The sequence below is a fragment of the Musa acuminata genome, chromosome BXJ3-2 (genome assembly GCF_036884655.1).
Source record: "Musa acuminata AAA Group cultivar baxijiao chromosome BXJ3-2, Cavendish_Baxijiao_AAA, whole genome shotgun sequence".
Taxonomy (NCBI): Eukaryota; Viridiplantae; Streptophyta; class Magnoliopsida; order Zingiberales; family Musaceae; genus Musa; species Musa acuminata.
The window spans coordinates 35,475,403-35,501,598 of record NC_088350.1 but is presented as its reverse complement, the minus strand read 5'-3'; the positions used below and the strand labels follow the sequence as shown (position 1 = coordinate 35,501,598).

At 40.0% G+C, this 26,196-nt stretch overlaps 4 protein-coding genes across 4 annotated transcripts; 1 reads left to right on the top strand and 3 right to left on the bottom strand.

Annotated features, from left to right (window-relative positions):
- Nucleotides 1-294: 294 nt before the first annotated feature.
- Nucleotides 295-5,299, bottom strand: LOC135631776 (protein ALTERED PHOSPHATE STARVATION RESPONSE 1-like). The gene is made up of 5 exons (XM_065139656.1): nucleotides 3,331-5,299; nucleotides 3,154-3,231; nucleotides 2,805-3,019; nucleotides 2,311-2,534; nucleotides 295-1,138 (listed from the first exon to the last, which is right to left on the bottom strand). The coding sequence occupies exons 1-5, from the start codon at nucleotides 4,316-4,318 to the stop codon at nucleotides 487-489; spliced, it is 2,157 nt and encodes a 718-aa protein (XP_064995728.1). The 5' UTR covers nucleotides 4,319-5,299; the 3' UTR covers nucleotides 295-486.
- A 1,832-nt stretch (nucleotides 5,300-7,131) lies between these two features.
- LOC103976822 (protein SOSEKI 2-like) lies at nucleotides 7,132-9,753 on the bottom strand. The gene is made up of 5 exons (XM_018822176.2): nucleotides 9,155-9,753; nucleotides 9,013-9,082; nucleotides 8,810-8,922; nucleotides 8,021-8,714; nucleotides 7,132-7,614 (listed from the first exon to the last, which is right to left on the bottom strand). Exons 1-5 carry the CDS (start codon nucleotides 9,375-9,377, stop codon nucleotides 7,500-7,502), a joined length of 1,215 nt encoding a protein of 404 aa, XP_018677721.2. The 5' UTR covers nucleotides 9,378-9,753; the 3' UTR covers nucleotides 7,132-7,499.
- Nucleotides 9,754-15,459: 5,706 nt separating this feature from the next.
- Nucleotides 15,460-22,672, top strand: LOC103976715 (probable protein phosphatase 2C BIPP2C1). Its single transcript, XM_009392018.3, has 11 exons — nucleotides 15,460-15,649; nucleotides 16,173-16,312; nucleotides 16,980-17,458; nucleotides 17,622-18,871; nucleotides 19,592-19,650; nucleotides 19,776-19,845; nucleotides 20,690-20,777; nucleotides 21,460-21,620; nucleotides 21,752-21,895; nucleotides 21,998-22,126; nucleotides 22,229-22,672. The coding sequence occupies exons 3-11, from the start codon at nucleotides 17,263-17,265 to the stop codon at nucleotides 22,394-22,396; spliced, it is 2,265 nt and encodes a 754-aa protein (XP_009390293.2). The 5' UTR covers nucleotides 15,460-15,649; nucleotides 16,173-16,312; nucleotides 16,980-17,262; the 3' UTR covers nucleotides 22,397-22,672.
- Nucleotides 22,673-23,358: 686 nt separating this feature from the next.
- LOC103976717 (non-specific lipid transfer protein GPI-anchored 31) lies at nucleotides 23,359-25,161 on the bottom strand. Its single transcript, XM_009392021.3, has 3 exons — nucleotides 24,560-25,161; nucleotides 24,424-24,456; nucleotides 23,359-23,706 (listed from the first exon to the last, which is right to left on the bottom strand). The coding sequence occupies exons 1-3, from the start codon at nucleotides 24,891-24,893 to the stop codon at nucleotides 23,543-23,545; spliced, it is 531 nt and encodes a 176-aa protein (XP_009390296.2). The 5' UTR covers nucleotides 24,894-25,161; the 3' UTR covers nucleotides 23,359-23,542.
- Nucleotides 25,162-26,196: the final 1,035 nt, after the last annotated feature.

The window sequence follows — 26,196 nt, the reverse complement described above, 5'->3', positions numbered from 1 at the left end:
AAATACTTGTGTGTTCATAAACCTGGTAGAAGAAAGCAAGTAGTTGAATGATTAAGAATCACCAGGTTTTACATTAGGATGTCTCTAATTCAGAGCAATGGTAACTCACTTTATATGATGTAGCTGTAATGATTTGGCTTGTTTTGCAGCTCCTATTTCACATAGTAAGTGTCAAAAGTGATCTAACTGAATCATTGGAAATAAATCTAAAGCATAAAATGAGAAACCAGCAAGAGGATATTGCAGTACCAAATGTGCTCATCCACAAATAGTTTTCATCACAAACAAATTAAATAATTAAACTCGGATAACCCAAAAACCATATAAATCATCTGAAAGGATCCATGTGAAAGGCACCAAACAAATAGTTCATCCCCATTTATGTACTTGACATGACCACCATTACTTCCTATGGAACTGATACTTATTTCCTCAAAGTAATGGTAGTTAATTTACATAGTAGTGCCTAATTAGGAACACATACTACTACCTTAATCCAGCATTTGAATAAGCAACACGAGCTATCTCATTTCCCTGCTTGACATCTTCATAAACTCTCATTGAGGCCTCCGCAAACTTTGTCAGCCAATCGAATGCCCTTGTCAAACATGCCTGCAAATTATCCAAGTTTAAATATCTTTTGCAATGGTTGCCTTCCTTGTTTTCTGGTACTTCAGTCTTCTCAGGTTCATCAGGCACTTTTTCCATTTGCTTCTCTTCTATTGGTTGCTCGAAGGAGTCATGAATGACTGAAACAATGCTCTTGATTGAATCAAAGAGTTCTTCGGTGGGAACTGATTTGAGACCTGCAAGCCAGTCATTGCAAACCACAAATATAGGAGGAGAAATGGCATGTCGAGGTGGAAAAATGGTCCTCCTCCCTTTTCTGCGCTCCCGGGGCTGCAAGATACACTTCTGAAGCCAGGCACTGAGAGCTTCCACATAGAATTTATGAGCATTGATCCAATTTGAGAAGCTATAACTGAAGTATTCAATTTCATGTTGAAGGTGGATTAAGGCCTGCTTGTATGCTTCTCTGTGTGTTGCAGCTGTTGAGGTCTTCGCATGATATGCTAGTGATATCGTGATGAATTGTGCATGATGACATTCGAGCATAGCTTTCCACATCCTAATTAACCTGAAAGGCCACATGTATTTAAGTTTCATGTGAATGGAAATTTAGAGGGAGATCCTCCCCAGACCCTGCATTAGTGGGAATCTCATGCACTGAGCCATTCTTTCTGTTTCTGTGATTGGAAATGCAACTTGCAGTATTAAAAAAAATGATAAGGTATGGTTCAGATATAGAAGTAATTGTTGTGATCTAAGGTTACTTGCCAACTAATCTTCTAATAATTTTCTACTTAACGGCAACGAAATCAAGAATCATAGATATGTAATTTCAAATTCTTTTGTCTTTCATTGTTATGCACAAAAAGTTTCAGTTCTGATTCTAACAAGATCAGAATTTACATTCAAAAGGGTTATATCATCCAAACATAAACTATTAGTGGCAAATATTCTCTTTTGGCTTATCCATCAGTTTTGGGAGAAAATGATATAATGTGCATTGTTGAAGAATATTTCATTTGCCAATCAACAGTTTGAGACCTGGGAAATCATGTGATGAAAAAAAACTCAGATATTTCGACCCTCATCTTGTTGTTATAATGAAATTTCAATCATTAATCTTGTTATAATAAAATTTCAATCATCTGGTTGTGGATGTTAACTATAGCAACTGGCAGCCATAAAACTGAGAAGCACTCAAACAGGGGTTACAAGCCTGAGTCCAATAATCTAAAAGCAAACAAACAAACACAGTCACAACTGGGTGTCCAAAATTGTTTGTTCAAGAAAACTAAATTTTGCAGCAGATGCTCATGGTTATGGAATTCTAAATTTACCGCTTCTTCTTGTTGTTATTTTTATTGTATGTTCATGGTAATGGAAGAGATGTTCGCTATTGGAAGCAAACAGCGTATTGTAAGGAATTCTAAACTTACTGCTGCTAAATTTATTGGAAGAGATGCTCATGGTAATGGAATTCTAAATTTACTGGTTCTTCTTGTTGTTAGCATTATTGTATGTTCATGGTGATGGAAGAGATGTTCGTTGTTGGAAGCAAACAGCGTCTTGTAAGGCTATTCTATATTTTAACCAAGGCACTTGATGTCAAAGACTTTAATGAAAAACCATAATCATAATTAACATATCAAACATGTCTTTTTGATCAAATTAGTTTTGCATCCCTTACCAAAATGAACTCCATCTAGTAAACTGAGAATAAAGGAGCTTATTAGAATGTACCCTTGTATCAGCTCCACCAGCTGCGGTAGTAATTCTTCATCTCTCATGTTCTCAATTCTTTTTGAAATTGAATCAACCGACTGGATGGCCACCGTTACTCGAGAGTGCAGGTCCTTGACAACAGCTCTAGTTTTGTCAATCAATCGTGGACTTAGATCTTGTGCAACTTGATGCCTCAGTTGGCTGCACTTTTGATCATATGCCTTCCTGATATGCTCACTTGCCTGAAATTGAGGAAGAAACATAGGTTGGGGGCTAAAATGAACTATCGAATAACTATATGAAATATTTTTTATTGATTAACACAGACTATTGGGTGCTTAACAAACAATTGTAACTTAGAACACGACGAGAAAATTTAAGCAAGGGTTGATTTCCAAGAGGGATATATTCATTTGTCTTAAATTTCTGCAAAAGTTCAATATCTTACGTGGAAGTGTCATGCTTGCCTTTTACTGATTGTTCAAGTGAATGGTGTCATATGTAGAGTGTACCTTGATTTCATCATAAAGTTTTCGTTCCCATGCATGTAACCTTTCCAATGAGGATGAGTGGCTTCCTGATATCATAGAAAATTCATCGATAAAATCACTACTACTGTCTCCAACATCATCTTTTGTGGCTGCTGCAAGAGGACTTTTAGATGACGATGACAGAGAAGAGAGGGAGCGGTTCCAAGTGATGACCTTTGTCACATTCTGGCTAGAATCTAAAACAACCCATTATTATTAGAAATAATTATACAAAATAGTCTAAATTAGTGTTTTATATGACATATATAGTTCTGTACTCATTCCGAAGGTTCAGTTGAATTAAATTCCACATATTTGTTTTTTCACCAACCTCTGTGCTTTGGGAAAGTTTCTCCTGTACAGCATACGTGATTTAAGGCAGCCAGAACTCGGAAAGCAGGTGGTTTACCTGTTAAAACCAGAATTTGATGTAAAAGGTACAGAGATTAAAACCTGATGCCCAAGATTTTCACACAAAAACAAGTTCTGAAATTATTCAGAGAGTCACCTGCAGTCTCAGAAGAGATGCCGAGCCTGATCTTCTTTGTCTCGAGCATCCTTGACACCTCATAGCCAGCTTCTGCTGCCCGGAGAAATCGGTGTTCGATGTCCCTCATACTGGACACAAAATCTTTAGCTCGGTGCGTAATGAACTCAGAAAAATCCTCCCTTTCTGGACATATTTCTTTCTGCAGCTTAGTGTTCTCCATATTTGATCCACATGGCTCAGATGACGCAATTCTAACAATGGCATCGACTGACCCAGTAAGACTAGTGGATGCAAACTTTGGTCCTCTAACTTTATCACCCCTTTTCTCCACCAAATTTACCGGCTGAGGTTCTTCATTGGTTCTGTTCAAGCAAATATTATCTTCCTTCATTTCCTTCTTACAAGTACTAATCCCTTCTTCTTCAATCAGAGGAACAACTTCCGATTCCTTTAACTGTCTCAAGCCCCTCATCCTACCAACATTAACATTAACGCTCCGACCACATTCACCAGCCTGAGAATTGATGCTGCCTGCTGCATCTGTGGGATAAAAGAAGTCCCATGATGGTGGGGGTGGTGGCGGCAGGGGAAAAGTAATAGAGTCTTCTTCGACGAAATGAGTTGCCGATTGATCGATTGTCACCCTTACAGCAGTGGCTCCTGTTGCCCTCATGTAACTCACATTGGAGACCTGAGGTGACAAGGGGCTCGCACTCAACGACGGCGAACCAGCACATTCGACAAAGCGCGAAGGCGATGGGGATGCATAGGATGAATGTGATGGAGACTTCTCCACTTCAGAAGTAGATATGGATGACTCTACCAGGAGATCGGCCTCTGCGAACTGCCTCAGCGCAGCCCCGACACTGCGAAGAGATTGGATATAAGACAGATGAGCTGCCGATAGAGCATACCTAGAATCAATAGCCTGCTTGATGTACTTTATGCGCTCTTTGCAGAGAAGCAAAGCATCATCTTTAGCAGGTTTCGATACTGTAGAGCCCATATGGATCCCAAATTTGATCGGTGCTCTATAATGTCGACGATACTAAAATTCATCAGTAGATGGTCATCTCTGTCTTAAAACCCCCAAAATCTGTTCCAGAAACAAAACCCTAATCAACAAGAAACCTTGTGCGTCTCCACCTAATCGATAAAGCCAAGCACTCAAAGTATCTATCTCACTCAGAGTACGAGCTCCTTCCCTCCCCGGCCAAATCCAACACTAAAATGCAACTCTCCTGATCCAAAAAGGGTCTTTTTTGTCAGGAGAAATGCAAACTACTTCAAAGATGTAGAAGAAAACCCAGCCTCGACGATTTCCGAGATGAATAGGGAGAAAAACCACGACTTTCTTCCACCTGGTCCTTCAGGACGCCAGATAAATCAAGAGATTAGTGTCGAGATTAGACTCTGAAGCTTCAGGAGGAAGACGATCGGAACACCACCCAACACGGGGCCGAAGCTTAAGAAGGACTCCTCTGCCCGAGTTCTTCGCTCGGTCCTCCGCTTCCCGTCACCAAGTTCCGGTTTTTCCTTCGCAAAATCTCCCCTTGCCTACAAAATCTGATGCCCCACTCCACAACACAACCTCCGACGGCGGAATGATGGCGTCAAAAGGAAATGTGGTTCCCCTGTTTCGATCAAATTCCTCTTACTTCCATCAAACGCATCAGGCGCTCCTCTTCCCACCGCAAGATACTTGGGTGCCGTTGCAGGAACAGAACGAGGTGGTGCAGCGCTACAACCGAAGCAACCTCCTTTCCTCTGGTTAAAATGGGCAAGGAACCGTTGATATGAGTGAGAGAGTGACCGAGCGAGAGAGAGAGAGAGAGAGAGAGAGAGTAAGACAAAGGAAATAAAGCAACGGGATTCACTGAGGAGGAAGAGATTGAAAAAATGCAGCCCGTCATATGCAGTCCAAAAGCAGCATGGAGAAAAAGTACGAAGGAAAATAAAGAAAAATCTCTCTCTCTCTCTCTCTCTCTCTCTGCGGGTGGGCTTTGTGGTGCCTACTTCGGTGCTCTCTGCAACAAAGTCTTTCTCTGCTGCTGCCTTTGCTTTGCTTTGCTTTCTTTATCTTTTATTTTAACTCGTTAAACTGCACCTGAGATCACAAAGGCAGTCCAACGTTTTCATGATAAAATGCACTCCGCATATACTCATTTGACGTGCTGTAAAGTTTCTTCTTCTCCTTCTTCTTCATCATCATCATCATCTTCTTCTCCGACATGGAATACATCAAAGTTCTCAATCTCATGGCAGGCAGTGGAGATAGGAAAGTGGTCATGTCAATCGAAAGCTTTTAATAGCCTTAATTATCCTCCAAAGCAGCAGTTTTCTTTTGGAACATATAACAAAAATTATTATTGCAAACAGCACTTTTGTATTATCAATTCTAAAACTACTCACACCCAATAGCTGGAAAGAAAAAGAGAAATCATCCCCAAGAAATGCAACACACGATATAAATCATCACCTAAGAACCGTCTCCTTCCTCCTAATTGTTAAAAATGCTTTAGCGTTCCATACAATATGCATGGAAATCTTTTGTATTAATATATATTACACACAAAAATATACATCAAAGCTTTTTTATATAACAAGTTGTCTTTGATAACAAAGGAAGAAGATGAGCCTAAAGACAATGAGGCTTTGGTGGGTGCAATGGGTATGTGGCGGTTCCATCATTCCCCGCACGATGATCTCTGCAAAGCTACCATTCCATGACAAGAAGCTGTTTGAGATAAAGATTTCATCTTGCGTCGCCAAATGATCTGTTCATGAGCCAGAAGAATGCAAAAGTTGACCTTGGCGAGGAAGCCATTGGAACAGGGGAAGCTGCAATTGTTGTCGAATGAACACAAGACGAATACAATAAGATTACTAGTAGCCGCTGAAGTCAAGCTCAAGATAGAATGACCAAAATCAAAATTTGGCCACGATCAAGAACAGAGAGTTGACCAAAGAAACAAAAAGGTAGCAATACTCGTAGCCACTTAAACCAGTTGAAATGCCATAACAACATAAAGAAGGTAACATCAACGTATAAGATATAGTAACCCATAAATTCGCAAGAATTCTCTCCTAAACTTCATTTTGATCAATTCTGGTCTAAATCCAACTAAAATATATTACAATTCAGCGTATGTAGTTCAACAAAGATGATCAATGAGCTGTGTTAATGAACAAAGATACCGTGCTCGATGAGTCAGCTAGGTCCGTGGGTCAATGTCCGGAATTTTCTATAGAATGAGCTGGATAACGAGGTGGCCATGCTCTTGGGAAGGGGTACTGGTTGGTGTGGGTCGGGATCCGGGCCGATTGATGCCTCGTCTTGGGGACGTCGATCGGCGACTTTCAAGGTTGGGACGTTCACGGGCAGTAGGTGATAATGCTTTCCTACAAAAATGATCTTCGTCGGGTAATTCCCGACTTTGGCCTCTCTGACGAACAAGTCAGTAGTGGGTAGAATTGTTTTTTGCCCCCCTTGCCGGAGGCCGACCGAGGGCTTTATACTATTGCACGAGGGTCGATAGCACGTCGATTCGACGTGACCGTCGACCTTCGAGGGATGAGACAACACCTATGACCGACCGTCGTCTCGGGGCATGCAAAGTCACGTCAGACGGCACCACCCCGAGCTCTCAGGACGGGACATGTGGAACAGATACAATTCTGGCATGTGACGTCATCTAGGATCCCAAAATATGTCGTATCACTATGGTAGAAGATAGCATTTTAATTCAACACCCAACGAACTTAAAATGCTTCCAGAAGTTGCAATGGCAAGCACTCAAGATGATCAATGAGCTATGGTGAAGCTAAATGATATATCTCATCCTTTCTGGGAGTAAACATGCACAACCAATTCTGCAGTGACAAGCACAGGTAATTAATTCAACGCAGCTTCTTGGCCTATTCTTCTCAGAAGTTACACCAGTGGCAAATCCAGACATCAAATCTAAGACCCTAACTTAGGGAGACACCGCAGAGGAACATAACCCAACATCCTTGCGGTGCTTTAAATCTCTCACATCTGTGCATGTCGTTTATCCAAAGTCGAACAGTGTGCACAGCTGCACTGCAAACACACAGAGAGAGACCTTTACATGCAAAAGCTGCACGAGCATTAACTCACACTTTTCCGTTCTTACAGTGTTGGATGGCTACCGCTACTGTTGTTGTCACTGTTGCCTGCCAGAGGACCTCCTCCTTCCAGGGATACACTTCCCTTTCACACCCCCACCTCTGCTCTCCTCGACCTCCAACTTGCCTTCTGCAATCCCAAGCCTTGAGATCCTGTCTCCACACCAAAGTACACATACATATACACATGTATTAATCACTGGAGAAATGTCATGGATAAGTCTATTCTCTGACAGTGACTGTGGAGTTCAAAGTTGACGACGACCAAAACAACACCAAGGTTAAAGGTTAACATAGTAATCGAGGTAGACTCTTGATGCTTCACTTAATTATAATGATGTTCTTCTCAGGATTAATTTATTGATTAAACCAATGTTATTGGCCTCATAAATGTTTATAGAATGCCAGCATCGTTGACTTATTGGAGTCAAAAGCCTTTTTGGATGCATGCAAAGAAATGGGAATCCTTGGCGAGGTTGACTGGTAAGAGGTCAACTAATGGAGCAAGTAGGTGGTGGTTTAACCCAATGCAAAGACGAAGGATGAGAGGAAGTGTTACCTTTCTTCGTTAAAGGAGGAGGATTTCTTGAGTGAAGGCTCGGTTGGAGCTCTGCTTCCTTCGACGATGCTCCCACTGAAGTACTCCTTGTCCTCCACCAGGGGGTGACACAGCCGGGGGTTCTCCGAGAAGCACCGGAGCTCGTCGTCCTCGATCCCCCGACTCGCGAGTCGACTCACCATCCCGCGGTGGCGCCCGCTGCCGCTACCACCACACGGGGCGGAGGAGGCGGAGGCAGAGGCCTTGCTCGTCCCGCTGCTGGGACAGCTCCTCCCCTTCAGCGCCGCCGATCCGCATGCGATGAGTTGGAGCAGGACCGAGTTCCGAGTCTGGCCCGGCTCGGCCGCCTGGTCGGTGTCCTCAGGCCGCCGCGAGGCTCCGCCGGCAGCGTGGGTGGGAGGCTTGTCCGACGAGGTGGAGGACGGCGGGGAGGAATCGTCGAGCGGCAGCTCGGTGGGCGTCGTCCGGTGCTCGACTCGTTCGATCTCGTCCGTCGAAACGCCGCGGGAACAGCGAGTGTAACCGGTGCCGACCGCGGTGCGCTTACCGCGTCTCGCCTCCTCTTCCTCCGTCGCCTCGTCTTCCGACTGCTCATCCTCTTCTTCTTCGTCTTCTTCCAGTTCCACATGAAGTTTGTGGGAGATGGGGAGTGGTTTCGGCTGCCTGCCGTTTGCAGGAACATGCCGGAAACGTTCTGCAACACAAATCTGAAGGTGAGTTTCGTTGATCAAGTGGAAATACTCGATAAACAGCACCAAAAACAAGAAAGAATCGAGGGTGGGAAGAAACCGTAAGCCCCCGGGATGATCTCAGAGCCTTTCAGGACGTACTCGACGCCGTCGACGGGGTAGATGACGTCGTTCTCGGCCAAGTCGTTCCACACGTACCCATTCTTATAGCTCCTTTTTCACGTTCCACAATCGATCACAAGAAAAATATACGTCGATAGAGATTACCGCTCAGACCAATCAACGGACGTGGACGGAGATTACCTCTTGCAAGACCAGGAGAAGAGAGAAGGCATGCCTTTGCCTCTGAGAAGCGTCAGCCTTTCCATCACATCTGTAAGCAACAGAGAACAGGACGTCAAGTGAGAAGAAAGAGAGCAACGTGGAGGATGGGGGAGAAGGTAACCCCTGAGGCGAAGCTGTTGGTTGGGGAGGTGAGGAAGCTCGATGAAGTGAGGGTGCTCCAACTGGCCATTCCTGCTGAGGTAGTAGATGACCTGAACCTTCCTCTGTGGCCTCGTGAGCCTCTGCTGCTCCTGCTGCTGTGAGTAGCTCAGCCTGGCTCGGACCGGTGGGCTGGTTTCTCTGCTGCTCGTCCCCCTCCTCCCTCTTCCACCGCCGACCTCCATCTCCCCTCCCCAGCACAACAAGAGCAGCAACCAAGTGAGGGGTTGCACCGAAGGGAAAAAGAGGACAAGGCGAGTAGAGGAAAGGAGGGGAATCCTGTCATGTACCAGTTGCCCACCCTCTGTTTCCCCCGCTAGACCGATCGGTGTGCCTCAGCGTACTTCACTGCAGCACTGTGCGCTTCTCTTTCCTTCTTCTCGTTGCAGGAGACCGGATTTGGTAATATGACCGACCTGCAAAGGATGATTTAATGCAGTAGAATTCTTGTTTCTTCACTGCTCTTCAATTGCAAGAGCAACTCTGTGATTCTTCACCAGACAAACACTAACTAAGCAATGATCTTTGCCCTCTGTTCTTGTAATTGTTGTGTGAATTCAATTCAGTGAGAGTAAATTTAGGAAGACTATTGCAATAGAGCTATGACTGATTTCTGTGAATTTTTTTGTTGGTGCTTATACTCCCTCAGAAAAATAAAAACAAAATGTGCATTCAGATGTAAACTATGTATATGGTTTTTCACATATCTAATCTATCAAAGGTTGAAGATATTATATTTGTCCTCTAAATTTTAATATTGCATATCTATATCCAATAATTTTAATTTTGCAATTTAAATATCTAAAGTGCCTTATTATATTAACTAACTATTTGATCTTAAAATTTCTTATCTTTTTAAGTAATTATTTGACCAACAAAGAAGACACAAAAGGTGGAACAAAATTGATTTTTTTTTTTATGTGTGATTAATGATACCTACCTTATTAGGTCTCATTAATTAATAGTTAGATGTTTTAGCAATGACAATAATATTTTCTATTAATATCTTTATGACATAGAAAATATAATTTGCTGTTTCTGATTGATCCATCGTTACAAATTTTGTAATATGTAAACAAAGATGAAAACATTTAAGGATGGACTAAATATGTGTTTAGCATTAGGCGGATTGTCCGAAAAAATACTTTATTTTTTTTTCCGGATGGTACCCTCTTTTCAAAAATTTTAAACCATCACTGCTATTTCAAAAATCTCAAAAATACTCCTTAAAAATTGTTTATTATATTTTCCCAACCAAATCTAAATTTTTTTTATCAACTATTTACAGTGTTTGGTAGATTATTGTTTATCCATAAACATTATATAGTGTTTCTAAAAAATACTCTATAATATTTATGGATAAATATCAATCCATAAAAATTTTTTGGATTTGGATGGAAAAAAATGATATATTTTTTAATGGACATTTTTGGAACATTAGAAATATGAGGTGATGGTTTGAAAATTTTATAAAGGAGGAATACTATTCAAGAAAAACAAAAAAAAAAAGGAATATTTTTTTTCCGTATATTCACCCTTTAGCATTCTCTATATTTTTTTTATTATTTTTTTATGTTTGCAGAAAGGTATGGAGTTCAAAATCCTTCCTAAAATAAGGGTGATTAGTTTTCTTATTCCTTTTTTATTTTGAATTTGCCAGTTCTTCTTCATGAGTTTATCATCACTGCTTTCCTTACGTTGCATTAATAGCCATTGATTCAAATATATATGAGGAGAGGCAGCAGCAGACGGCATGGGGCAAAAGCTTACTAGATCTTGACAAGGCAGAATGCAGAAGTTTCAGCGTGATTTAGGAGAAAGAAGGTGAAGCAAATCAGACTGCGAGTGACAAGCAAAGCATGGGTCAGTCAGTTCTTGGTCGCCTTGGATTCTGCAGATTTGATGCCCACAAGATGACACTCTGCTACTCTTTCCCCACCACCGGAAGACCTTTGCCTTCACAGCCCAGGAAACAAGGGAGATCTTTTACTACTATTACTCATGTGATTCATGATAGGAAAGAAGTATGGCCTTATCTACCTGAACTCTCTCTCTCTCTCTCTCTCCCCATACATTGAGTGAGTGTTCCAATCATTGTTTCTTATTGAGAATTCAAGATTCTGATATTGTTTCCCAGCTCTTAATGGGGTTTGACGATTCCAATTCAAGTCTTCTAATGAAGATCCTCTCCCTGTATGGAATTGATGTGTGTGCCCTGGTGACCAGAAACAGTGCAACCATGCTGGGGAAGGTCCAAGGTTCATGGGTGATCTCATCAGAGAAGAAGACACAAATGTCTGACTCCAGAGACCTGAAAGTGACCAAGAATCTCTTTGGATCTGCCCAAAACTTGGTATGACATCTCCGAGGCAATAGAGTCCAAACACAAAAGCACTCAAACACTTCTTTAGAGCAGCCCAGCCAAGAGGACAAGGAGAAAACACCAATACGATCATGTTGACATCGAACCAAGACACTGTCGGACACACTTTTGCTATCTCAACACAGTTCATCTCTGTTCCCCAGAAAACAACTTTAGAGGTGTGTTTGCTCATCACATTCGGCAACATGACATGGTTCCTTTTCTCTCTCTCTCTCTCTCTCTCTGGGCTGCAAGTGTGGTTCACCTGTGAAAGAGGCCAACGCAGAGAAACACAGTCAAAACATGGTTCACATGAACAACACTATGTGCTACAGATTGGGATGCAACCAAACTCAAAAGTGCAATAATTGTATGCATCATGGTGCAATAATTGCACTTCATTCACTTATGCCACCATCTTTAATTGCCAGGAAACTCTTTTGGGCTACACCCAGCGGAGTGACTCAATGCATTCACTGGCGACTGTGCTTTGAGTTCTTGTGATGGTCTGATGAGATTGATGAATCTTCTTCTTCCCTCTGGGATTGTTATTTTAGACATGGATTAATGAATCTGTTGAAAGCTAAACAAGTCTTTGAGGAGGAGGAAGGCAGGTGGGGAAGCCCAAAGTGTAGACAGCTACAGCAACATAATCTTGCAGAATAATTTTTTGCATAAAAAAATAAAAAAATCTGATAATATAGATAAACACATGTAATTGGATAATATTTACTGTAGTGAGAAGAGGTTGACTGAGTATTTTGAATAAATATTAATAATAAATATACGATATATGTGTTACAATTAAACTTGTTCAAGTGTCATAAAGATATTCGATTCATCAAAAGAAAGGTTTATCGCATCAATCAAGAGAGAGATTCTTGATTTCTTGAAAGAGAATGATTCATCTTCGATACAATTAATATAATGTATCTTTGGAGATTATATAAACCTCGAAATAGATAGAGTTTTTGAATTTATAAAATTTTTTTTGAGAGAAATATAGAAGATTGAAGCTTGTTCTACTATTCCTTTGTTTGATAACTCTAATCAATAATATTCAAATCATCCTAATATTAAATTGACATATATATGCGATGTTATATTTTTTTTATGTAATTATGTTAGCATGCATATTAAATATTTTATTAAATAGAAAAAAAAATACATAGTAGAATAAGATGGTGAAGTGTATACATGGATGTTTAGATTCCAATCCTTTAGATTCCTCTTGCTTGGCTGATGCCCCTCGTCTCTGTGTAGAGTCCCGTCGCCGGCTACCGCTCTTCCTTTGTGTGCACCGCGAGAGAGAAGGAGATGGCGGCGGGGAAGGGCGAGAAAGGAGCGACAGGAACGCTACTCGTAAAGAGGCCGTGACCGCCCATGCGGCGGAGGACGAGCTTGACGGAGTTCTCCCGGAGGATCTGGCGGCGGCTGCGGTGGCAGGGGAGGGGAAGAGAGGCGATTCTGATCCGTCGCCACCACAGGCTGCGGCTGTGGAAGTGACCACCGCAGCTTGAGCGAGTCGACGGGTCAGTTTTTGATGGCAGGTGGCCTTTGCAATCGCCGCCTCCAGCCTGGATTCAATGCCTTCGTCTACCGGTGCACAAAAATTTCCCTTGTTTGGATTTGATTTGAACTATTTGTTGCTTATTTCTTAGATATCCAGGAAGAAAGATTGGCTCTTTCTGGGTTTAAAATCGATCTTGATTGCATGATAACTGTTACATCGGTTTACGATGAATATAACTTCATTTTTCGTCAGATTAATCTGTCCATGATACAGAAGTCCTTTCCTGTTAAAAGCATTGTTTGGTGTGGACATTGCACTCACGATTGCTTTTGTTAACGATCTGTCAAAAACTTGACTTCAGAAATGCTTTCTTAAGGATTAGCTTGATAAGCCTCTTATTACTATTATGGAATCAAATCTTGGGCATAGAGGCTATTAATTGGAATATAAATCGCCCTAAATGTGTTTCTTAACTTGAAATTTCTTTACATCAAAAGGATACCAGAATAGCCTTCCGTTAAAACTATTTATTAGATCCAAGGACTTGATTGACAAACTTATAGTGGAAATTTGATGTGTGCACATTCTTGATGTCATTTAATTCTTTATAGACAATTAACGTACAAGTTAGTTTCCTATGAACACAGAGTTTTTTTTTATATATAAAGAACAACCAGTTCATTAATTTAACTATTTGGGATAGCTATATAGCTCTTTATTTATCATTGAGCTCTATGCAAGATAATATCTCTAGTCGAATTGAAAGCATTCAAATCTTCTTTTTTTCTATGAACTTTTCTTAGATCTCATGTCACTAATGTTAATCGAGTCACCTTATCTAATCACAATACATAAACATGTATATCTTTTAATATATCTTAGGCGAATGATTCTTTCTCGTTTTACTTGATGTGACGGTTATATTTAATTACTTTAAGATTGATTTTTTTTCAAATCTTTTTTTAATAATTCTATGCATCTGCCTCAATATCATTATCTTAGTTACAAAATTTTTCTGTGCATATTATTTTGTAATGTTTCTCGGGAAAAAAAAATGTAAATGCTTTGTTCAACTTATAAATGATTGTTAAATGCAACATTGTTACTTGTAAAGCTTTGGTGGCACTGGGTGTTTGTCTCATAGTAGAAAACTTCCCTCATTGAATAGCACTCCTCTGGTTTGGCAACATGAAATCAATTCATATTTAACTTACACACGATTTTAATAGCAAAAAATGCTACTTTATCAGGCTCTGGGAACCCAGGTTTTATGCCTCATACTAGAAATTTTCCACCAGTGAAGACCAGGCCACTGGCATTCAGGCACTCCATGGATGGTTGGCAACTTAGTTTGTCTAACTTGTAATTTATGATTCCTTTTTACAGGGGTGGGAACAGTTATGTGGCCTTGAGTTCAGACAATATAAAATGAACCAAGTTGAGTTGAAACATAAGATTCTGTTGACATCCATCAAGATTGATGGCACCTCATCAACAACTGTGGCAATGGTCAAACTGCTGTTGCTGCTTAGGCTGGGCAAGAGTCTATTTGAAGATTCCCTCTTTCAAGATATGTGAACCTGTGTAACTTGGGTTCATATCGGTTCTTCAATATCACTGAAAGCACCCCAGCTACCTCAAAAGGTTAACCCATCCATCTCTATTGTTCTTGTCATGCAAGCATGCCTGCTAAACTTTGGTGAGTATCAGTTCTCCAATGTCACCGAAAGTCCCCAGCTACCTCAGAAGGTTGAAACCTGTCCATCTTTATTATTCTAATTCTCATGAAATGTAGCCATATGTTGTTCTGTCCATAAATGTGTACCTACAAATCCACTGAGATCTCTGGTTGGAAATTAATGTTGCTCTTTTTATTTCAGAGTGGAAATTAAAGAATGAAGGGAATACAAAGCTGTTCCTGCTGCAAGTGGCACCGGCACGACGCTGAGTTGTCTATTACATGGTAAGGAAATGGACGTCACTAGAATTTTGTACGGTGGTCTTTCATTGAGGATGTGTGTACCAGTTTTTGAACATAATCTTCTATCACCTTTTCAGCTGTGCAACACTGCAAGATTGGGGTTGACATTAATTCCACGTCTTTCTCTTATTATAGAACTAGATGATCCACTAATGCATGGTTGCGATAGATGATCACTCTGATAGTTCAGTTTACCTTGTATGTATTTGATGCTAGTTGTCCACAAATATGTGGAGGTGGACAGTCTGCCTAGTGTGGTCCACTTTGAAAATGGACGAACATCTACCCTCACGGCCTCAAACTTGTTTCTCCAGTCAATTTTCACTGTTTCACTCGTTCTCCTTTTCTAATTACTTGCAGTTTCTTTATTGCCTGTTCTAAAGTGACTTCCCTTGGTTTCTATCAGTATAGGTTTGCTTGTAAAATCTTGGAAAGCTTTCTGCAATGGGGGTTGATCCACTTCAGCTGGATCTCAAATAAGTTCTTCAAAGTGTTTGGTGGTAATCAGACCAATCCATGAAGTCATGATGCAGAGTGCAGTGCAGCAAAGTGTTTGGAAAGAGGAAGAATTTGGCTGCTGATCTCTCTACTGCTTAGTCCAGTAAGAATCTTAGACAAAAATAGCTGACCAACGGTAGCACTTTTTTATTATCAAGTGAGAGTAATAATCTATGGAAAATTAACTTGAAGCATCTAGTTATTTTTGGTGTAGAGTAGCACTTGCCATCATGTCAGGTCCAGAGAACAAGTAGGTGATGCATTAGTTTATTATGGATAATTGCATGAGAACTAACCTGACATGTACTGATGTTCACCTCTGAGTTGTTGACATATCATGCTTACCAAGTCCTCCAAAATTATTTGCTTCTCTTAATCTAACACATTGCTTCAGGCTAGAATGAGGACAAAAACCTGATTCATTAAATTAGGGCTATGATTACTGTAGAGTTGATGAATTACTTCCTATTTCTTGTAGATGCAAGGATAGTTTATGAGGACAACAACAGTAAGTTATAGTGTGTCATTGTAGGACAAAATAATCAAAGTTCTTCAATATTTTTTTTCTTTCCTTTTTTAAAGATTGATTCCGTTTCTTTCTCCTTGTTGATAACCCTTGTGGACAGGCTTGCATGGGTATGGGATAATGCCTTGGACAAATGATGTCTCTATTGCCAGCCACTCTCTCGGGCATCATCTTGTTGTCATCTCAAAGTTGGAAGGACCTGTCACTCCCTTCACCCTCTTATCACTCTAATTAGATCTGGTGAGGCTCATAGCATCTTCATGAATACTGAATCATGATAATAAATCAAGCATGTTAAGCTGCATGCAAGATCAATTCTCTGTTATTAGTTCAATGCATCTGGCAAGATATCGGAACAATTCACTTAACTTAACGATATATTTTGAGCGAATTCTCGCGAAAAATCCCTCTTTCCATTTTTTTTTCCGCAGAATATTTTTTCTCTAAATTTTCCACAAGGGTTAAGTTTTTTTTTTCTTTTTACAGAAATTCCTAAGTATTATTTTTCTCATATTTCTATTTTGATAGTTTGAGGGGCATTTTTTATGTGGGTAAAAGAAAGACTGACTGTATATAGATTTTGTAAGCTTTTTTTCATGACATTTTGTAAGCCTTCGATCCAACAATTATTTCTTTGTTGTGCAGTATGATTGATGTGAAATAAGATTCTTGTAGTGGTGCATTTTAATGAGTATTTTTCAGATGTTGTGTAGCATTTTGTTGTTGTTGAATTAACGTCTAAAAATACAAGATTTCTTTTTCGTAATAGCATTTTGTTGGTGCATTTTAATGAGTATTTTTCAGATGTTATAGCATTTTGTTGTTGTTGAATTGACGTCTAAAAAGACAGCATTTCCCTTTCGTAACAGTATTTTTATTTTCTTAAAAAGTGTTTCTGCTGCTGCAGCACATGAATCGGAAAACATTTCGAAGAAACACTCCCCAAGTGTTTTCGTGTTGCAGAGGGCAAACCTAGCTGGCACGTGTCGAGGAGCCCATCCGGATAAGGTCTGATGGGAATCGTGTTTCCCCGGCACGTGTCCCACCACCCCACTCTCATCTTTATCCCTCCTCCTCCTCCTCCTTCCTCCGCCGCGATGATACCGAACAAAACCGCCGCTTTCGGCCCCCTTCACTTCTGCCACTACTAGTATGTGAGTACCGGTCTCCGCCGCCGCAGCCGATCGTTGATGGCGGATATCCCCTTGGCCGGGCTTCTCGACCTCCGCCTTTCCCCCGCCTCCTTCAAGGTCTCCCCTCCAGGTCCGCCGCCCCTCCCCCTCCGCCGCTCCTTCTCCGGGCCTCCGCCGGCCCCGACGACGACGAGGTCCAAGGTTGTTCCGCAGGCCCTATCGCGATCCACTATGGAGCTCTTCTCCACCACCGGTACTTGAGATTCCTTTCCCCTTTGCTAGTCCTCCTTCACTTCCTCTTCCACGATTCTTCCCTAAATCGGGGATCGTCGTCCTGGCTTTGACGCCTTACCACTCTTTGTTGTTTTTTTTTTTCTTCTGTTTCTTGATTGGGGATTTGATGGTGGCATCGGCAGAGTGCTCCGACGGCAGCGTCATCTTCCGTTTTGGTGATGCGACCGAAGCGAAGAGGGACGAGGTTGCTGATGTTGCTCCTGCTGAAAGCACCGTTCTGGAGAAAGATTTGGAAACGTTGGGGAAATCGGAAGCGAAAGATTCCGAGGAGAAAGGCTCTTGTGAGATAAACCAACAAAAAGCTGAAAGATACGATCTTGAGATGAAGGAATCAGAGTCGGTGGTGATAGGTGAAGTAAGAGATGAAGGGTGGTCCGTTTCGGAGATTAGAGATCTGGGACTGGTTGAGACAGATCCAAATATGGATGATGGGATCTGTCTGAAGGAGAGTGTGATAGCCAGTGATGAAACAATTACTGCTGTGGAGACTGAGATGCAAGAAAAGCCCAGGGGGTTTGATGGTAATGAAGAACTGAAGAGGACAGTTGCAGAACTAAGTGAGGAGAGCTGCATCTCTGTTGTTGATGGTGTTGAATCTTTGATCGAAGATCAAGAAACAGATGTGAACTCTGTGGATGTTGGCAAAAGGATTAATGAAGATAAATATTCTGACGAGCTGACAAACAAATTAAAAGGAGGAGATGCTTCTGGCAATGATAAGGTAGCAGAAGATATTGATTTGGACATTCATGTTTCATCAGAAAGTCTGTTAGTTGAGACTCCTGACGAAAATTCTGATTCGTCTCTGGGAGCATCAGAAGTATATGTCGCTCCAGTTAATGACAATGAAATAGAAGTAAACTCTGTCTTTGAAACTTCGCCATTATCGATTGGTTCTGATATAGATGAGTCAAAGGATGAATCCGGTGATGGAACTACCATACTGGAGACACTAAAACACAGTGAAGAGAGAATATCTGACATGGATTTTGAATCCGGTAATGGAAATAACTTAGAAGAGACACTAAAACAAAGTGAAGAGGGAATCTCTGACATGGACGTTGAGCTTAGAGATGACTCCCCTGATAGAATCACCACTGAAGCAACTCAAGAACGCAATGAATTGAGAAGTCCTATGGATGTTGAGGTGGAAGATGATTCTAGTGGTGGCTTGCTGCAGCAGACTGGTCATATTGAAGCTATAGAAATTCCAGTTCATGAGAGAGTTGAAATCATGGAAACTCAATTTGAAGGTTCTGAGGTTTCACGAGTGTCTAGTGCAGCCAAGGACATTACTGGCATGGCTGTGGAATCAATCCCCTCTTGCGCAGAAGATCATGGGAACAGCGGTGATGTTGAAATCCTAGCCAGAGTAATCCCTCAACATCCTTGCTTAGTTCTTGTCTTATCTGTGAATTTTGTGAGAAATGAATATTTGAAAAAGAAACACCCTATACCCATTTATCAAATAGCCAGTTGAACACCTACCCCTTGATCTGGTCAAATGTTCTTACCCGTGCCAGTCACTCCTTGATATGGTCGATTTGCTTTCCTGACCTCCTACCACAATTATTGCTAAAATACCATATTATTATTATTATTATTATTATTATTATTATTATTATTATTATTATTATTATATACTTGAGGGTTTTGGAAACATTAGCCAATACAAAAATTTGCACCATGTAATTAGATGCAACAGGAACAAATAAATTACTGAATTTGATTTCTCCTGGTCTTGATATAAGGCTGATTTGGTAGTTCATTTTCTGCGATATTCTTCATATGAAATGCCTAGTGATCTTAAGGAAAGTGATTCATGATCAAAGAACATATTTCATACCTTTTATAACATCTAATATTTTTGCCTTTTTTAATGTCCACATGCGGTCACCAACTTTTCATGGATAGAATAGGATGTAAAGAAAAAGGATGGATAGCATAGGATGTCTTAGAATTTATAGCTAGTGCAATGTTGTTTTTAGTGTCAATGAGCTTGACTTCATGCCTGTTGTTTTAACATGTTATACGGAAGAAAATGATTCTTTTTTTGAGACTACTTGTTACAAAACTCCTGTTATGTTTATAGGCTGAAACTACTGAAGGGACCAGAGATGAAGAGAATGGTGAAGGTGTAGATTCTAATAGGTATGATAGTTTTCTCGTCTATCTTTGAACTGATGTAAGAATAGCACGTGTAATATTTTTCAGACTTGTGCATCATACACAACATGCTTTTGTCCATGGTTTACACTAATTTTATTCCTATGTAGGGTGGACCATGTACCAGCAAGCTTACTTTTCTTGTCTTCAGGAGCTGCAATCTTGCCCCATCCTTCAAAGGTACTGAAGCAATTCCTGTTTATAATCTGAAACAAATACATTAGATAATCCTGCCATGCTTTTACTGGCTAAAAATGATTAACTCCTCTTGATCAGCATGTAGAACTCTTCAGACTGGCAACTGTATTCATTGTTTCATTATAAGATCAGATTCTGAATTTATAATCCTGATATTACTTCTATCATAGTTTGTGCTTTTCATTGTGTCCTTCATTCCTTTCATGATTTTCTGTTGAATGAAGCACCTTGCTGCAGAAATAAAGAGCTTGAGCTTTCTAAAAGACAATATACATGGAACAACAAACCTTGATTTATTTTTGCTGTTGAGCTCTGTTGAGGGCATGTCCCTGGATAATCCAAATGCCATGGCATTCGATGTGTGGGGTTGGAAGAGGGGGGGTGGGTCCAAACAAGTTTCCTTTGGCTTTTATTTATCCCAACACCTCTAATTTACTTTTGATATTAAACATGTCATATATTATAATAATGATTGCACATTTCACTTCCTCATGAGCAGATATGGTTTCTATGCAAGAGGATTAATTCAATGCTTTAGTGCTAACATGATGATGGATAGCAAACCAAATGCTTTTGTAGTAACCAATAGAGTGTTTGTTTCAAGTAAATTGAAATTTGAAACAGCTGGAAATGTGTGTTTCTAAACTTTTGAAATGTTCTCATAGCTCTCATTTTCACCATTCTTGGTCTTCCATTAAGTTGTCTGTTTTACTTAATTATGTTATGTTTCAGAAAGGACAGCATTTAACTTTTCATATTATTTTACTTTACTATGTCTATGGTTTAAAAATATCCATGGTTAGTGATCTAAAATTAATAATGCCAGGCGTTGACAGGTGGTGAAGATGCTTATTTTGCGGCTTTGGATAGCTGGTTTGGTGTAGCTGATGGAGTAGGCCAGTGGTCGTTTGAAGGTGTTTCCTTGCTTTGCGCTTTGTCTATTTATTTGGTTACTGTCATAAATTTTATCACGTTAGTTGACAGATTCCACTTGAATTGCTATATACTTTTCTTAACATTTCTTAAATGAATATAACCAACAGGATGTCTGGTCAGTTATTCAGGAAATTCATTTTGATAAGCTAACCTCAGGATCTGAGTCTGAATCCGAAATGTATTATGTAAATCTCTGGCCTCATTATTACCTGATAATTTTAATTGTCAGGCTGAGTATGAGTTGGTAACTGATGGATTTTTTTGAGGTAGCTAATTTATCAAATTTCAAAGCGCGTTGTTCTTCTTTCACCAAGATATTGTGGGGATAGTGTATTTAGTTACCAACTACAATTGAAGTCTTCTAGTGTGGTGTATCATAATTTTTATTTCAGTGGTGTATCATTATTTTAATTTCAAGGCTTCAACTAGAAAAAAGAAACATTATGCTACATTATGCTATTCTAATAATTAAAACTCTGACACCATCTTCTTACATGCGATAGACTTCTATGTCTGTTGTTCCCAAGTCCCAACTATGTTTGTACAAAACAACAGATGAAAATAAGACTTGTATCTGTGTCTGTAGATGGCCTTGCATGTATCTCTCGTTTTGTATGCTTTATAGCGATTGAACTTCAGTCATTCAATCTTATGTTTTAGGAATCAATGCGGGGCTGTATGCCAGAGAACTGATGGAGAATTGTGTAAAGTTTGTCTCAAAATATGAAGGAACTAAACCAGATGAGATCCTGATCAAGAGTGCTGCTGAAGCAAGATCTCCAGGCTCATCTACAGTTTTGGTTGGTTATTTTGATGGAAAGGTGTGCATTCTCATACTTCTTGACATGTCGATAATATTATTTACTATTTCTACTACTGCGGCATCTGAGATGGATTTTATGTTCAGCAGCACGGAGAACTCGTTTAACAGTTTCCCATTTCTGCTATACAGGTCCTTCATGTAGCTAATATTGGAGATTCTGGATTTATCGTACTAAGGAATGGCACTGTTTTCAGAAGGTCTACTCCAATGGTTTATGGGTTTAACTTCCCTTTGCAGATTGAAAGGGGTGATGACCCTTCAAGGTACATAGAGGTATAATTATCTTCGCCTATCATTTTTTCTGAAACTTGAAATTCAGTGCATTAGTTTGCTTTTAGGAACTTCATCATCCTAATGCATTTTCTTGAATCATAGATGTACGAAATTGACTTGGATGAAGGGGATGTTATTGTGACTGCAACCGATGGACTATTTGACAATATATACGAACGAGAAATAGCAGCCATTGTATCCAAATCACTGCAAGCAAGTCTGAAGCCAAGGGTCAATCCAAAACCATTAACTTGTGTCCTAATGAACTTAGGTTTTATATTCTGATAAATAATGATGACGATGAGAACACTGACAAAAAAATTGACATTGCAGGAAATTGCAGAGTTCCTGGCAATGAGGGCACAGGAGGTGGGCAGATCAGCATCAGCTAGGAGTCCATTTGCAGATGCAGCCCTTGCAGCTGGATATCCTGGCTTCACAGGAGGTAAACTCGATGATGTGACTGTCGTGGTCTCCATCGTACAGAGATCCAACCAATGACTTCATCAGCAAGTTCTCCTATCCAGTAAATTCCAGGTTTGCATTCTGGATTTTAATTCCTGGAATCCATCCGTGCAAAAGCAGAACAGAGCTTTTCATTCTTTGTAATCACAAATTTTGAGTTGAAGTGATTTGATACTCCTCTATCTTTCAGTTGTGCATCTCTTGTTGCCTTGTCCCTTTTTTGTTCATATGTCGTTAAAACTGCAACCTCAGTACAATCACAAGGAAATCGTGATTATAATATGATTTGGAAAATAATCATTCATTTTAAGAGATCCATGAATCTTTGTGTGTGTGTGTGTGTGATGTTGATGTGTTCTCAAACAGTTTTGACCGATGTTTGTATAGGCTATGGATTAGACGACATGAGACATCAGATTCTTGAATCTTGATGACCTAGTGGTTATTTGTTTCTTTCTTTATGGAAAGGTAATGAGAGTTCTGATTGATTTAGTGTCTTCAAACTAATGGGAAGTCGGGGCATAGGAGGCATATCAGATTTGATCGTATGATCACTATTTGCTACTTTACAAATAGGCTGTGATTCTCTCAAGGTTAGGATAATCATGTTGAAATTATTCTAGCCCAAGTTTGACTTTTTATTTATCCTTTCCTTGTTTGACCATTGTCAGGATATATGTTGTGTTGGTTAAAATATTTTGACTAAATTATTGCAAGCTTTTTTTCTGGATAATGTTTGATAAGTTAACCCTGATTAAATGGTCAAGTTATTCCTTTTCAATATAGGTTGGACTTGGTATCAAATTGCTTCTAGTTTTAACTGTGCACACCAATCCTCCTCAGATTCCACATTGATAGGAGAGGAGCCTTGAGCACTATAGATCACTTGAACTGAGATAAGAGAGTCAACATGGTCTCTTTTTCTTCTGAGATTAACAATGTAGTTGGATATATATTGATGCAATTTTCTTCAAGATGTTGAAGATTGATGCTAGATATAAATCCAATCCCAAAAGCCAAAGACATCTTATTAGACCACTGAAGAAAATACAAATCCTCCAAGGTAGCTGGTCAATTAGCAGAAGAGCAATGGAAAACCAAGGTGGTAGAGCAATAAAACCATCAACTCATAGAACTCAGAGCAAACAAGTGGCAAGATAAAGTAGGATAAATCCCTCAGAGCTAGAGTCCCTGCAACTGGTGGTGCAGCCACAGTGTCAGTCCCATGCTTCCCAGGAGGCGGAAGCATGGACCTGGGAACAGCGACACAGCACTTGACTTGCCCGGTAATGGAGATGGAGCTCCAGTAGACGCCGAGGAAGGAGCACCAGGTGAAGGAGATGGCACTGCAAGACAGAGAGAACTCATTAATCTTAGGTGTAATGAGGTTTGTCCAACATAGCAATAATATACCAGTATCTTACTGTGCTTATATCGACATAGATGAAATGAAACCCTCTGTAGAGATGGAGTCACAAGGATGAGAGAGTCTTCCCAGAAACTATTTTGGACAATGCTATTTGGATCAGCATGTAGATTCTTTCTGCAATCTGGATGAGCTATCTCATCTCACTCTTTTATTTGTGTTTGAAACCAAAACCAAAAGGGGATCAAATGGAAAGCCAACAGACACTCACTCTAAGGGTTCTGATTCTAATCATCAGCAACAAACATAAAGGCTGCAAGATGGAAGGGCAAAAAAGAAACATCCCCATGAATGACATGATGCTGGCTTGTCCTAGCTTTTTTGAAGGGTCATAACCTTTTTCTCCACTCTCTCATCAGTCAAGTTGACCACTAAATGGAGCTATAAGTTCCTTTAGGTTAAGTTCAGAGATAATGGAAGCAGTACTGAAAAGGAAAAAGGCAGGAAAAAGGTTACCAAACCTGAAGTTCTGCATAAGGTTTTGATTTCTGTTCTAAAGAGTGAGAAACAATGAAAACCAATGCCAGGCAGGGCCTAAATCAATTACTTATGCTCTTAGGTTGTAATCGAGAAAGAAAAGAAGAAGAAAAAAAAAATTGGAGTTGTAACATGATCTGCAGAAATGAGAGGATCTTACCAGGAGCTGCTGCAGGAACACCAGCAATATCAGCTGCAAAACAATATTAGCCAACTTAGTTGAACTCCTACTTGTAATATGCAGAAAATACAAGTGTTCAGTGACAATAAGATACAGAGAGAGAGAGAGAGAGAACTGTTGCACTTGCTGAAGGGAGGAGTGGACACCCCACAGGCAGAGGGAAGGGTAAGGGCCTTGGTGATGTTGACACCAAGGCTTGCTCCTTGTTTGAAGACATCACAGAGGCAGGAGACCTCCTTCTTGACCACCTTCTTGAGACCAGAGCAGCACTTCCCTGCTGGCTTGGCCACAGTGCTGCCATTCTCCACAAAGGTCAGGCAGTCAGTCAGCTCAAGGAAAGCAGATGAGCAGTCCAGGGAGGGTGCTGGTGCACTCACAGTGACACCATCACCATGCTTGGCTGCAGCTACCCACAGGATGACCCAAACACAAACCCTAACCCCAACCATTGTTGTCAAAATGTAGCAGAGTTTGCAGGAGTATGTGCAAGTGTAGGAATGGCTCTTGGCTAAAACCGAGAGGGAGGGAGGGAGGGAGGAGGGGGAAAGGTTTGGTGGCCTTGGAGTTGGTGGTAGTGGAGTATGGAAGGTGTGGGAAAAGCAGGAAAGTCGTGTGAATCTTGCTGTGCAGAAGTAAGAAATGTTACTCCAGGAGATGGGTGGAATGATGGAAGGTGGTGATGGTGGTCGGAGCACTTAGTTTTGGAGCACACCTTGAAAAAGGTGTGTGTCATGAGGTTTTCTTCTGCAGCATCCTATTGAGAGAGACAGAGAGAGAGGAATGGCCCATTAAGGTTCAGCACATGTGAAATGTCATCATTGATGGCCATGTATGGGGATGAGAACTATTCTGGAGATTAGGACTTGGACCATAGAAAGGTGTAGAGATTGACCAAGGACAAGTGGGTGCTTGGAATCTCTCTCTCTCTCTCTCTCTCTCTCTCTCTTGTGACAGGAGATCAGTATGAGGTTGAGGTATTTGAAGTGTATCTTCTTCTTGCCACTCAGATCACTGAAGGATAAGGAAAGCTCTTTGAGACTTCCTTTCTACTCACATTATGAATTGTAATGAAATGGTTATATCGTTCGGTGTTGGTTTAAGAAACATTATAATTTAGTTTCACATGTTCTAAAAGGAAAAGTAATTAAAATTATGTCATTAATTAATATTTTGTTCCACTACAGTAAAAAATATTTTTATACAAGAAATATTTTGGAAATGTTTTGATTTTTATTCACATATATTGAAATTTTGTGCGCTTCTAATTTGGTAAGTCGAATTTATAATATATATATATATAGGTAATATAGTATAAATATAGAAATTATTTCTTTGATTTTAATCTGAGGATAAAAATACAAATGATTTTTGGTATGAATAATAAGACTAAAATTTTGTAATATTTTCTCGAAAGATATATAAGAGATTGACATTTATTTGATGAATCCCATGAAATTTATTATTTCTAAGAGTGAGTTATTTACTTTTTGAGTTTCAATATTTTGATTCTTAGAATAATTGAAAATAACATTATATGCAATTGTTGCATACCCTTTATGTAGTAACAGTGGACACTAACGTTTTGGTTACTGTATTGTTATATACTAAGTCTCAAATTTGACTCCATCTATAAGTATCATGAAATGTCATTTAATATAATAAATAATAATAATAATAATAATAATAATAATAATAATAATAATAATTTAAAATATGATATATGAACAAAATTATCCTTTCTCAACTTAGAAA